This window comes from Phacochoerus africanus, chromosome 13 (assembly GCF_016906955.1).
Source record: "Phacochoerus africanus isolate WHEZ1 chromosome 13, ROS_Pafr_v1, whole genome shotgun sequence".
NCBI classification, from domain to species: domain Eukaryota; kingdom Metazoa; phylum Chordata; class Mammalia; order Artiodactyla; family Suidae; genus Phacochoerus; species Phacochoerus africanus.
In genome coordinates, this window is record NC_062556.1 from 13,371,112 (window position 1) to 13,384,090 (window position 12,979).

The following is a 12,979-nucleotide window of genomic DNA, read 5'->3' on the forward strand; positions in this document are numbered from 1 at the left end:
CCTTGATGCCACCAAGGCCTATATTGTCGACCTTATCACATGGGAAGCTCTCTATGTGTATTTCTCTTTCCTTCCTGTGAACTGCCCACAGGCAGGAGCTATATCTCAGGCATCTCTGCATTCTCAACAAAGAGATGGGAAGCTGTTTCTTTGTGTGACCTCATAAATTCTTTTTTTTTTTCATAAATTCTTATTACTTGATTCACATCATGACTGTTTGCCTTATTTATAGTAATCTATTTTTGTGCACGAATAAAGCACCTTCTCCTGAAATAGGAAGTTATGTTTTGTTTTTTTGTTTTTTTTTTCTTTTTTGGCCATGCCAGCTGCATGTGGAAGTCCCCAGGCCAGGGATCAAACTATTGCCACAGCAGCAACCCAAGCCACCACAGTGACAATACTGGATCCTCAACCCGCTGCACCACAAAGGAATTCCAGGAAGTTATAAGTTATTAAAAATTAGCATGAAAAATTCAATGGTGGAACGAAAGTCAGCAAATCAGCATGACCTCACAGACTCCCAAAGCAAATGCTCTTCAGACTATTACCATGATTTAAGGGATAAGAGGCTCACATAAAAAAACTTGCCCCAAAGTAGACAGGTTGCACGTGGTAAAAGCCAGTGTGGATCCAGAGCTCAGACTCTTTTTCGACTAAAATAAAGCAAATGAAAAAGCACAGAAAAAAAGACATAAAAGGCAAATCCAGAGGACGCGTAGCACAAAGCAGGAGGAAACAGGAGTGGAAGAGAAAGGAGAAGAGCTCATGTGTGCTTACTCTGTCACGGGGACTTTAAATATGTCACTTCATTTACTTTTTATACTAAGAGCACAAGGCAGAAATTGGTACTCTCCTTATTCTATGTGAGGCACACAGAGGTGAAGGAACAGATCCAAGTTCACGTGACTGGTAAGTGATGGGAGGAAACTGAGCCCAGGAAATCCAAGTCTAAAGTGCAGGCCATTCAACTCTACCCATGCAACTCAAGTTTTGGTCACCAGCCTAATCATTCAGGAGCAGTACCTCATAACTTAAATTTACAATCCCAGCTGAACTCCTGTGGCCAAAGCACATAAACAAACTATGTATTTCTGTTATTTACATCATCATATTCTGAGGTAATTTCTGCGTATTTTTCCATTTCCCTTTCCCCCACCTTTCCTTTCTTCTTCATTGCTTGGGGTAGGTGAGTTGAATTTTTTTTTTTTCTTTTTAGAGCTGCACCTGCAGCATATGGAAGTTCCTGGGATAGGGGTGAAAAGGAGCTGCAGCTGCAGGCCTGTTAACCCACAGAGCAAGGCTGGGGATTGAGCCTGTATTCCCAAAGAGACAATGTCAGCTCCTTAATCTGCTGACCCACACTGGGAACTCATGAACTTTTAACATAACTTTTCCCTTGGTATAGTACAAGGAACAATGTTTATATTTTAATATTAAGATAGATGTTGCACATGAAGAACTTACAACATTTTAAGAAAATTCAAATCCAGTATCTAAACCCATTGATGCAAAAAATACATAAATATCCATTAATTTATGTAACTGTACCCAGTTTTTAAATCAGAGTACTTATATATAAAATTATATGTGTACTATAAGTAACACTATATAAATGAAATTTATGAAGATATTGTTTCTTAGTATAAATATTGTAGGACAGGTTCCTTTTGGAATCAGCCCCATACTTCTTTGAGTAGCTGAATAGAATTTTACGGCCTCGGGCTATTCAAAGTGTCTTCCTGAGACCAGTGACATCAATATCACCCGATGAATTTGCAAGAAAGGCAAATCTGGGTCGCCTCCCTAATACTACTGATTTCTGCGACTGGAGAAAAGGAATCTGTATTTTAGCAAGCTCTCCGGGTGATTCTTAGCCTCTAATAGTTTGAGAAGTGTTAGAGTCATACAAAGCAGAATTTTATAACTGCATGGGGCTACAAAAACCAGATACATAACTTTTTAGCAGGGAAGTGTCCAAAACGACCTTACAGATATACGTAACGATCATTACAGAGGAAAGAAGAATTGGAAAGATATGCCCTTAAAAAAAAAAAAAAAAGACTGTCCATCTTCTACACAGATTGCAAAACCTCCTTGCTCCTCTCTCTCTCCTCAACACAGTACCTCCCTTCATCTTACTAAGGTCCCAAGGCCATTCACCTTAAGGCAGGTGGGAAAAATTATCAAATTATGCTTCTATTCTTAACACACAGCTTGTTTTCCATGAAACTGGTAAAAATTGATTCTTTTTTTTAATGAGTGCTAGAAACATTTTAATTAAGCAACTTGGGAAACAACTGGGCAATTTCAACCCTGTTAAAGCTGTACATTATAGGAGCAGGCTCGGGCCATTTTAAGAACAAGACTAAATGAACAAGGTTCGCTTACATGTTAGCATTTTCTAGTTCAGATCATTAGACTGCATGAATTATTCATGGAAAGTCCAGTTAAACACTCTTTAGGTTTTACTAATTCGCTAATCATTCTGACACAAAGTTTTTAAAAAGGAAGAGAAAAGAGGGACAAAGAAAGGCAGGAAGGAGGAGACGATAATACTTTGGTTTGAAAAACACCCCCTAAAGTACAAAATAATCCCAGTTGTCATTGCAGAACAAAAATGTTTTATGTAAATTATGTGGTTTGAGATAAGACTGATGTTGTACCAGATGCGGGGGAGTAATGGGTGTGTGAGATTTCAGGCAATGTCATGTTGAATGGGATGAGGAGAAATTATATTCTGCTCTAATTATATCCAACTATGTTAGTTTAAACTGAAATAATAATTTCACTGCTTTGAGAGAGTAATATTTTGATCTGTCTATGTAATTTTATCGGTTAGTTATAACTGATAAAAATAGATTTTGGTTGTCGAAATTTGAACAGTGAGTAGAATTTCATTAGAAATGGAAAGGATTAGAAACTAGAGCTGCTATTGTGAATCATTTTGAGCCATCATTCAATTTAGATGCAGGAAAATTGTGTGACAGCTTCTAAATGTTTATCAAAATTGGTTTTAGGACTATAAACTGTGTATTATCTATGCGTTTTATTCCTATCAATAAAATCATGAGATGATGAATTTCACATACAGATAACACTGTAGGTAACATGATTAATAAAAGTAATAGCAATGGGCAGTATATCAGAGCTTACGCTTTACCAATAATATAAAACAATAGTTACCTTTACAAATGCAACGATTTTCAAGGAGATTGTTGCTAAGTATAAGGAGTTCATCACAAAATCCATTAGATTCCACCAATCATGGATGTAATCTTGAAGTCCACCATCCCACATTTGTTTAATTTCTCCCCATATAAAACCTGCAATTATAGAAAGATTCAAATAAGTGTGATTTTTCAATTAAATCACTAAAAAGAGATATACAACTAGGAATTACAGAATCTTGGAGCTGCAAGAGACTGTATAGTTACACTAAATACAACATATATTTTTAGAGGTGGTAATAAATGAGTCCCAGTCAGAGTTTGAAACTTTCAGGACACAGCTAATTTGTAGAGAATTCTCTTGGAGCAGTTTCACTTTATCTACTTGATAAATTCATAAGAATGTAAAATTTTGAATCAAACTGGAATTCCTCTTACCTATATATTTTTCTCATGGAAAATATAAAAGTATCATACCTATATATTTTCCATGGAAAATATCTCATGGAAACATTTATTTGTAAACAGGTACTTGAAGACATTTTTCCTCACAAGTCAAAATGAGTCAAAGATTCATGAAAAAACAGTGTATCTAATGACCATTACTGGCTTAAAAACATTAGGCAGGGTACTTCATTGTGTTTCTGTAAGAAATTAGCACCTTCAGAGAGAGGATTTCAGTTCTGGACAGAAGATGGTTGTAACATACTTCAATAAAACACCCTATATCTAGCAATAGCTTTAAAGCTCCATCCAAAGAAAATAAAAATCCCTTTCCTTTATTACGGTCATGTCTTTAATGGGAAATATATATTTTTTTAATTTTGGAAAGTACTTATAAAATATCACTGTCTATCATTATTCTATTTCCATAATCTCATTAAAATTTTATAAATCTATTTTTAGAGCCTGATGGTGAGACAGAGAGATATTTTAATCTAGAATCTGGACATACTAAAAGGATAAATATGATTTTAAAAGCACATTAAAGCAAGCAAACTGCAAGAATCTTTTAAGATGATGATAGTCTGAAACATCAAACGTGCATAGTGCAGAGGTTCACATCAGTTCTACACTGTGTACAAGAAAAAACTATAAAGCCATGGAATCTATGGAAAAAACTATAGAGCTATGGAACCCTAACTTTCCATGAGTCTGTCAGAGAGATGAGACACCAAGGAGGAGCCTGTATGTTGAAGAGAAACAGGTTCCTGCAAAGAGAGCCACATGTGACCCTTAGCTGCCTTGTGGCAGAGTGCAGGGTCTGAGACACTGGCATCACCCAGGAGAGAAAGATGATTTCAGAAAACCTCCTTGGGGTTCCCGTTGTGGCGCAGTGGTTAATGAATCCGACTAGGAACCATGATGTTGCGGGTTCAATCCCTGGCCTTGCTCAGTGGGTTAAGGATCTGGCATTGCCATGAGCTGTGGTGTAGGTTGCCAACTCGGCTTGGATCCCACGTTGCTCTGGCTCTGGTGTAGGCTGGTGGCTACAGCTCCGATTGGACCCCTAGCCTGGGAATCTCCATATGCCGCAGGAAGCGGCCCTAGAAAAGGCAAAAAGACAATATAAAAAAAGAAAAGAAAAAGAAAACCTCCTTAAACAAACGTCTAAAGGCTGAGTGTGAGCCCATGTGAGAGGAGAACCCTCAGGGGTGCAGACACCGGTGGGGGGTGGGTTGTCCACTCACTTGTAAGCTCTTTGCCACAGATCCCGCCACTACTCAAGAGATGGTTCTGGGAGGAAGGCACAAAGCCCCACCCAGGCTCCTCTCCCCTAAGAACAAAACATGTTAGCTTTATGGGAGTAGCAAAAACCAAACCCGGGCCTAGATTTTAAACCAGTATCTTTAGACATTTCCTACTGCAGGTGGAAGGCCAGGACATTCTTCCCTCGCATGACCTGAAGTTTTACTGCCATGAGAAGGAAGGTTTGGATCATCGAGAAGCTCCATCTGTGATGCCCAGGCATGGGTTCATCTAAGTCTGACCCTAGACTGGGAACAACAGACAATCTTCCTGCCCCATATCACCAGCCTGACAAACGCCCAGGAAGTAGCAGAAGCTGACAACCCCTAGAGGAGTAGCAAACATGTGGACAATGACCCCCCTCTGAGGCACAGGTACACAGGGAAGCCAGAAGATGTGCGTGGAGCAGGAATTCTGAGAATAACCCTCTTTCCCACTTGTCTCAGTCTGTTCAGGCTGCTATAAGAAAGCATCATAGATAGACTATTTTATAAAAAGAAATTGACTTGTAGTCCTGGAGGCTACAAGTGTAAGATCAGGGTGTGAGGGTCAGGCTCTGGTGAGAGCCCTCTTTCATGTTGCAGACTGCCAACCTTTCTTTGTATCCTCACTTGGCAGGAAGAGGGTGAGCTAGCTCTCTGGTCTGTTCTTGTACGGGCACTAATCCCATTCCTGGGGGCTCCATCTTTAGGACCCAGTTGCCTCCCACAATCTCCACCTCCCAAACCATCACATTGTGGGTTAGGATTTCAGTGGGTGAGTTTAGGGGCAACAAAGGCTTGCAATCCCTAACACCACTCTAAGCAGAAGTGTATGAGGCTACAGCTGACTGCAGCAACCATGAAACCCAAACCCAGCTCAGCTCATGACTATATTGCCTCAGGTTTCTGCACTAATGTTCTAGCAGAAGAGGCATGTCCATTTTCAAGCATAAATGCTATACACTTACTGCTCACAAAATACACACACACGCACACCATGATACATTAAAACTGTCCAAAAAAAAAAATACTAAAAATATCAGGGGTAGGAGGTGGGATGGAAATAAAAGACACATTGCATACAAAGGAAGAAATATAAGACATAAGCAAACTGTCTGAAACCATGCAAGATAGAGTGGCATCATTCAACTGCCAAAAGGGGAAAACAAAGTCAATCTAGAATTCTATACAGAGCACAAATACCTCTAATAAATAAAGATGAACAAAAAACTTTTTTTGTGACAAGCAAAAATTCATACACTGATCTCTGCTATAGGAAATGCTAAAGGGATATTTTTTAGGCAGAACATATATGATATGAAACAGAAATTTGGGTGTATAAAAAGAAATGAAGATCTCTATTTGGAAATAGTTAAAATGAAAATAAATGTAAATTTTTTTCATATTGCTCTAACAGATAATTGACTGCCTAGAACAAAAATAGTAGCACTGCACTGTGGTTTATAACATAGATAACATATTTAAAAGTAAAATGTATGACATTAGCACAGAAGATGAGAGAGGATTTAGAAATCCACTATCATAAGGTTTTTAAACTACATGTAAAGCAAAATAATATTATTTGAAGTTAGACTGTGATAAATTAAATTTTATATTATAAATCCTATGGCATTCTCCCAAAATATTTTTATGTATAAATAAAGAGCCAGAAATGTAAGTAAACATGGAGTTATAAAACATTTTTCAAAGACCAGGTAGAAATAAAAGGGGAAAATACAACAGATGGGGCAAGTAGCAAAAATGGTGGGGTAGATTTAAAATCTGCTTCAATAATTATATTGAGGAGTTCCTATAATGGCTCAGTGGTTAACAAACCCGGCTAGTATCCATGAGGACACAGGTTCGATTCCTGGCCCCGCTCAGTGGGCTAAGGATCCGGCACTGCCGTGAGGTTGGTATAGGTCACAGATGCAGCTCAGATCTGGTGCTGCTGTGGCTATTGTGTAGGCCAGCAGCAACAGCTCTGATTAGACCCCTAGCTTGGGAACCTCCATATGCTGCGGGTGCGGCCCTAAAAAGGCAAAAAAATAAAATAAAATAATAATAATAATATTTATATTGAGTGAAAGGTATGGTCTAAACACACTAATTAAAAGACAGAGATGGCCACATGGGATAAAATGCAAAACACGACTATGTTACAATCCATCAATATGTTAAAAGTACATGAATAATAATGATAGCATGAAATACTAATTAAAATAAAAGCTCAGATGGTTCTATCAATACAGGACTAAATATATTGCAGAAGGTATGTACAGGGATACAACACAAGGATAAAAAGTTAATGAGAAGATAGAACAGTCCTAAATATGAACACAGCTTACAAAATAACCTGACAATGCAAGATGCCACAGTATTGAAATATAAGTAGAGAGGCACAATTAGAGTCAGTGACTTTACTATTACTCTCTGTAAGGGAAAGAACCAGCAGGCAGAAGTTTAGTAAGAATAGAGAAGTTCTGAACGACACTATCAACAATCTGACACCAGTAGAATAGACATTTCTTCCAAGGGCACATGAGACATTCACCAAGATAGACGCTACTGCGCTCTATACACCAAACTTCAACATATTTATACATGTTGAACTTATACAAAATGTGTCCTGTGACAACATAGAAAGCAACAAATCAATAATGAAATGTATCTCAAAAATGCCCAAATAGTTTGCCATTAAATAATATGCTTCTAATAACTCTTGGTCAAAGGCGGGGTGGGGGGGATTACAGAATAATTAGAAAATATTTTCAGGATTTCCTGTCATGGCTCAGAGGAAGCGAATTCGACTAGGAGTCATGAGGCTGCAGGTTTAATCCCTGGCCTCACTCGGTGGGTTAAGGATCTGGCGTTGCCATGAGGTGTGGTGTAGGTCACAGATGCAGCTCATATCTGGCGTTGCTATGGCTGTGGAGTAGGCCGGCAGCTATAGTTCTGATTAGACCCCTAGTCTGGGAACCTCCGAATCTCCATATGCCACAGGTGTGGCCCTAAAAAGCAAAATACAACAAAGAAAAATTGAAATTAATAAAAATGAAGACACAACTAGAAATTCTGTGATGCAGTTAATGCAATACTTAGAGTAGAATGTATAGGTCTAAATGCTTTATTGAATGTTGTACACCTATAAATGCATTAAAATTCATTAAGTAATAAAAAAAAAAGAAAACAATAGGGGTCTCAAATCAGTGATCTCAGCTTCAACTATGACACTATGAAAAGAGCAAATTAAACCCAAAGCAAGCAGAAGGAAGAAAGTTAAACAGAGCAGAAATCCATAAATTTTAAGACATAAAACTTGAGAAAATCAATGAAAACAGTATCTAATTCTTTGAAATGATCAATAAAATTGATAAAACTCTAACCAGAACGGCCAAGAAAAAACTAGAAGAAGATGTAAATGGTCGATACCAGAAATGGAAGCAGGGACACAAAGAGACATCTGATGGACACCATCAGGATAACACGTGAATAAAATGAACCACTTGACATCCAGAAATCTCACATCTCAAATGAACTGAACATTTTCCCCGAAAGACACCACCTTCCCAATCCACATAAGAGGGCATCGAGTAACCTGAATTGTCCTATATTCATTAAAGAAAATGAGTTCACAGCTAAAAACCTTCCAACAAAGGAAAAAGCAGGTTCAGTTCCTTCATGGTGACTCTACCAAACCTCTGAGGAATAAATAATGCCAGTGTTATCAAACACTTACAAAATTACAGGAAAAAGAGATGTTTAACAAGCATCTATTATTCTGATTAAAAGTCAGACAAAAATAATACAAAGAAAACTGCACATTAACAACCTTCATGCCTATGCACAAACATCTTCAACATTAGTAAATTAAATATAGTAATATATATAAAATTGATAATAAATCACGGCCAAATGCTGTTTCCCCGGAAACACAAGGTTGTTTCATCATTTAAAAATCAATCAATGTAACTTATCCCATCAATAGATTACTGGGGGAAAAAATTAACTTGCCCAAATTCAACATGCATTCATGATCAAAACTTTCAGCAAAGTATGACTAGAAGGAAAATGATTTGATGAAGGACACATGTAAAAATCTACAACTACTATCGTACATATTTTTGTAAAGGGCCAAAAAATAAACAATTTAGGCTTTGCAATGAATGAACGAGTGTGGCTTTTTTTAAATGAAACTATTTATAAAACCTGTCGAAGGGCCAGACCTGGCCTTCTGGGCCATAGTTTGCCAGCCTCTGTCTTACATCTGATTTGTGGTGGTTTGTCATGATTGTATGTGTTTGTCAACATTTTATAAGTCTGTACCCTAGAAAAAAATAAAATAAAATTGAACGAATCTGACTAGGAACTATGAGGTTGCTGGCCTTGATCCCTGGCCTTGCTCAGTGGGTTGAGGATCCGGCATTGCCGTGAGCTGTGGTGTAGGCCGGCAGCTACAGCTCCGATTGGACCCCTAGCCTGGGAACCTCCATATGCTGCGGGAGCGGCCCAAGAAATGGCAAAAAGACATAAACAAATAAATAAATTAAATAAATAAATAAAGGAGTGATACAACTCAATGTTAAAGTAGCAAAAATTATGAGAGATTTGCTCAACATCGCTGATTATAACAGAAATGCAAATCAAAATTACCATGAGATATCACCTCATACCACTCAAAATGGCCATCATTAATAAATCCACAAATAACAAGTGCTGGAGGGGGAGTGGAGAAAAGGGAACCCTCCTGCACTGTTGGTGAGAATGTAAACTGGTAGAGCCACTATGGAGAACAGTTTGGAGATACCTTAGAAATCTATACATAGAACTTCCATATGACCCCGCAGTCCCACTCTTGGGCATATATCGGGACAAAACTCTACTTCAGAGAGACACATGCACCCACATGTTCACTGCAGCACTATTCACAATAGCCAAGACATGGAAACAACCCAAATGTCCATCGACAGATGATTGGATTCACAAGATGTGGTATATATACAGAATGGAATACTACTCAGCCATAAAAAAGAATGACATAATGCCATTTGCAGCAACATGGATGGAGCTAGAGAACCTCATACTGAGTGAAATGAGCCAGAAAGACAAAGACAAATACCATATGATATCACTTATAACTGGAATCTAATATCCAGCACAAATGAACATCTCCTCAGAAAAGAAAATCATGGACTTGGAGAAGAGACTTGTGGCTGCCTGATGGGAGGGGGAGGGAGTGGGAGGTATCGGGAGCTTGGGCTTATCAGACACAACTTAGAATAGATGTACAAGGAGATCCTGCTGAATAGCCTTGAGAACTTTGTCTAGATACTCATGTTGCAACAGAAGAAAGGCTGGGGGGAAAATGTAATTGTAATGTATACATGTAAGGATAACCTGACCCCCTTGCTGTACAGTGGGAAAAAAATAATAATAAGTAATTTAAAAAAAATAAAAATAAAAACATTTAAAGTTAAAAAAAATTATGAGAGATTGATGTTGGACAATGGAAATAGGGGAGCTTAAAAATAAACATAATCAAGTATCAATTGTGATATATTGCTGATAGATGTGTTTGAAAATTTTCACAGTAAAACTCAAATAAATAAAAGCATATTAGACTTGATAGGCCATAATTATTTAGGGAAAACTAGCAGTAGTTATTTAACGTTATTACCAAAGTTTTCGTTTTTAATTTTGTTACATTTAAATTACAAACACTGTGACTTTCCTGGTGGCTCAGTGGGTTGAGAATCCAGCAGCATCACTGCAGTGGCTTGGGTAGCTGCTCTGGCGTCGGTTTGATCCCCGGCCTGGGAACTTCTGCATGCCACAGGCATAGCCAAAAAAATTTAATAACCCAGATAAGGACTAATTTTGGTTGAATTAATTATAGAGTGTATTTTAAAGTCTGTTCTAGGTTATTGCTTTATTCTCAATTTGGTGTTTATATCCCCCCTGCCCCTTTGAGGTCTTTCATAAATAAACCTCTCTGGAGAACTCGGATAAGATTGAGGCATAACTGGGGAGGTGATAATGTTTACTGCCTCCACACTGAAAAAAGAATGTATCAGATATGAAAAAAATAGGATGCACTCACTGATTTTAGAGCTGGTGGGAAACTTACAATTGATATTATCCACTGAGAAAAAATGCTAGGTACACATGGAAATATTCTCCCCTCCCACATTCGTGATGCTTTTTCCTACTGAGCCGGGATACAGTCACAGAATCCAGCGCACAACCAAAACCTACATAAGAAAACTAAGGCCCCAAAAGGCTGGTTGACTAAAGCTAGTTCATGGAGAGACCAGAACTGGGACTCAGGCCCTTATAGGCAGTGCTCTTAGACAACACTTTCCTACTCCCAAGATTTCAAATGGAGCTCATTTGTTTTGTTTTGCTCAAATTTTGCCATCGCTCAGAGATGAGAAGATGTGAGTATTGCAATGGCTGATGGAACACATACATTTCAGGTGAACTTGCATCGGAAAGCTCGGTGATAAGGATGGACCCTATCAGGTGCGTGAGGTGCTGGGCTCAGCTCCACCAGTCATCTTAGCCAGTACCTTATCCCTCTAGGTTTCAGTTATCCCATTTCAAAAAAGAAAGATATGGATTATACAGAATTCTATAGATAGAATCCTTTAAGAAGTATAACTCTACCTTAAGGGCATAAATAGCCAGGCACTGATTCTTCCTGTTTGATTTATCAAAATGTTATGAAAATCAGTCATCACAATAGCTGCCATGAAAAATTAAGAACTGTCCTATACCAGAGGGTACACACTTGCTTTGGTCTGCCCCAGAAAGCTGAAATCAGATCTGTGAAGTGAAAGTAATAGAAAGGAACCTTCGTGCCCGGCGTAAGAGGAATTCTCTGGGGTTGGGGTCCCAGCCCGGTGCCTGGATGCCTTCCATCAGTCACAGTCCTGAGAAATTCTAGCAATGAGTGGAGACCTGTTCCATCTACCCTATAAAGATTTCCAAGTCTATAAACTTGGGATCCTGGTGTTTTCAAATTCTGTATGTATTTTTAAATAAAATGCACTTTAAATATCTGCTAGCCAGAGGGTTTCTATTTTATTTCCCTTTATAGATAGATTATACTGCTTTTTTTTTTTTTTGCTTCCACAGAAATGGAAGGCCAAATGCGATTATTAACAATCACCTGCATTGCTAACTTCAAATATTTTTGTGGGCAATTATGTAAAAGCTAAAGACCCCAGGGCTAACTGCTTCAGAAAGCAAAATGAGAACCACCGGGAAGGATTTATGAGGTAGTTATGAGCTCAGTACAAAGCAGTATTTTAACCTGGAGTTCCTAAATACCTGAGAAGATTCTATTTTTATTAGACGGGTTCAAGGACATGACACTTCAACTAGAAGTTTGATCTAGATGACTTCTAAGGTTTCCTAAAAGTCAAAGCAAAAATTGATAATTTGAATGTATTACAGTTCCTTTGGAATTCAATGAATGGACATTATACCTGACTTTCTGAATCACACAAAAAAATATTTTACTTCTGATCTTGGAAAGGCACGACTACATGGAAGAAAACAGAGATCCTGATGAAATCGAGGACTCCCTCCACATTTTGTTTTTAAACCTGAGCTGTACACAAGACTATCAGTCAGTGTTCTTTAGCTAACGGGGTTTGGGATCTTTGGTTAAAGCACCAGATTGCAGGATCAGTTCATATAGCTGTTTGGACCACTTCCTGTATCACCACATCCCTGTGTGATGACTAGTGATTTCTATTTGTTATGAACACATTAGTAAAATACCAAGTTTCCTCAATTCTGAAAACATTCACTGAAATTTTAGAAGAAACAAGCCTTTAGAAAAATGAGGGGGTGCTATTAACTGGCTGAAAAATGCATCCAGATAGTAAATCATTCGTAGTGACTGAAACGACGGAAGAGAACAAAGCTTGAGGGAGTTTCTGTCACAAAACGTTTGTGCTGTTCCCACAATGGGAACATTTCAACATTGTTCTCTGCTGTTTATACACAGATGACATGACTGCTCCTCGTGGTGGTGGAGGTCTAATTACCAGCACTGATGGAAGACTGCAGGGA

General features: G+C 38.2%; 1 protein-coding gene across 1 annotated transcript in view; it reads right to left on the bottom strand.

Moving 5' to 3' along the window:
* TRPC4 (transient receptor potential cation channel subfamily C member 4) overlaps nucleotides 1-12,979 on the bottom strand; it is a 160,343-nt gene that overhangs the window by 47,011 nt on the left and 100,353 nt on the right. The window contains exon 4 of the mRNA XM_047756241.1: nucleotides 3,184-3,323. Coding sequence (XP_047612197.1) covers nucleotides 3,184-3,323 — 140 coding nt within the window. The remainder of the gene's footprint in view (nucleotides 1-3,183; nucleotides 3,324-12,979) is intronic.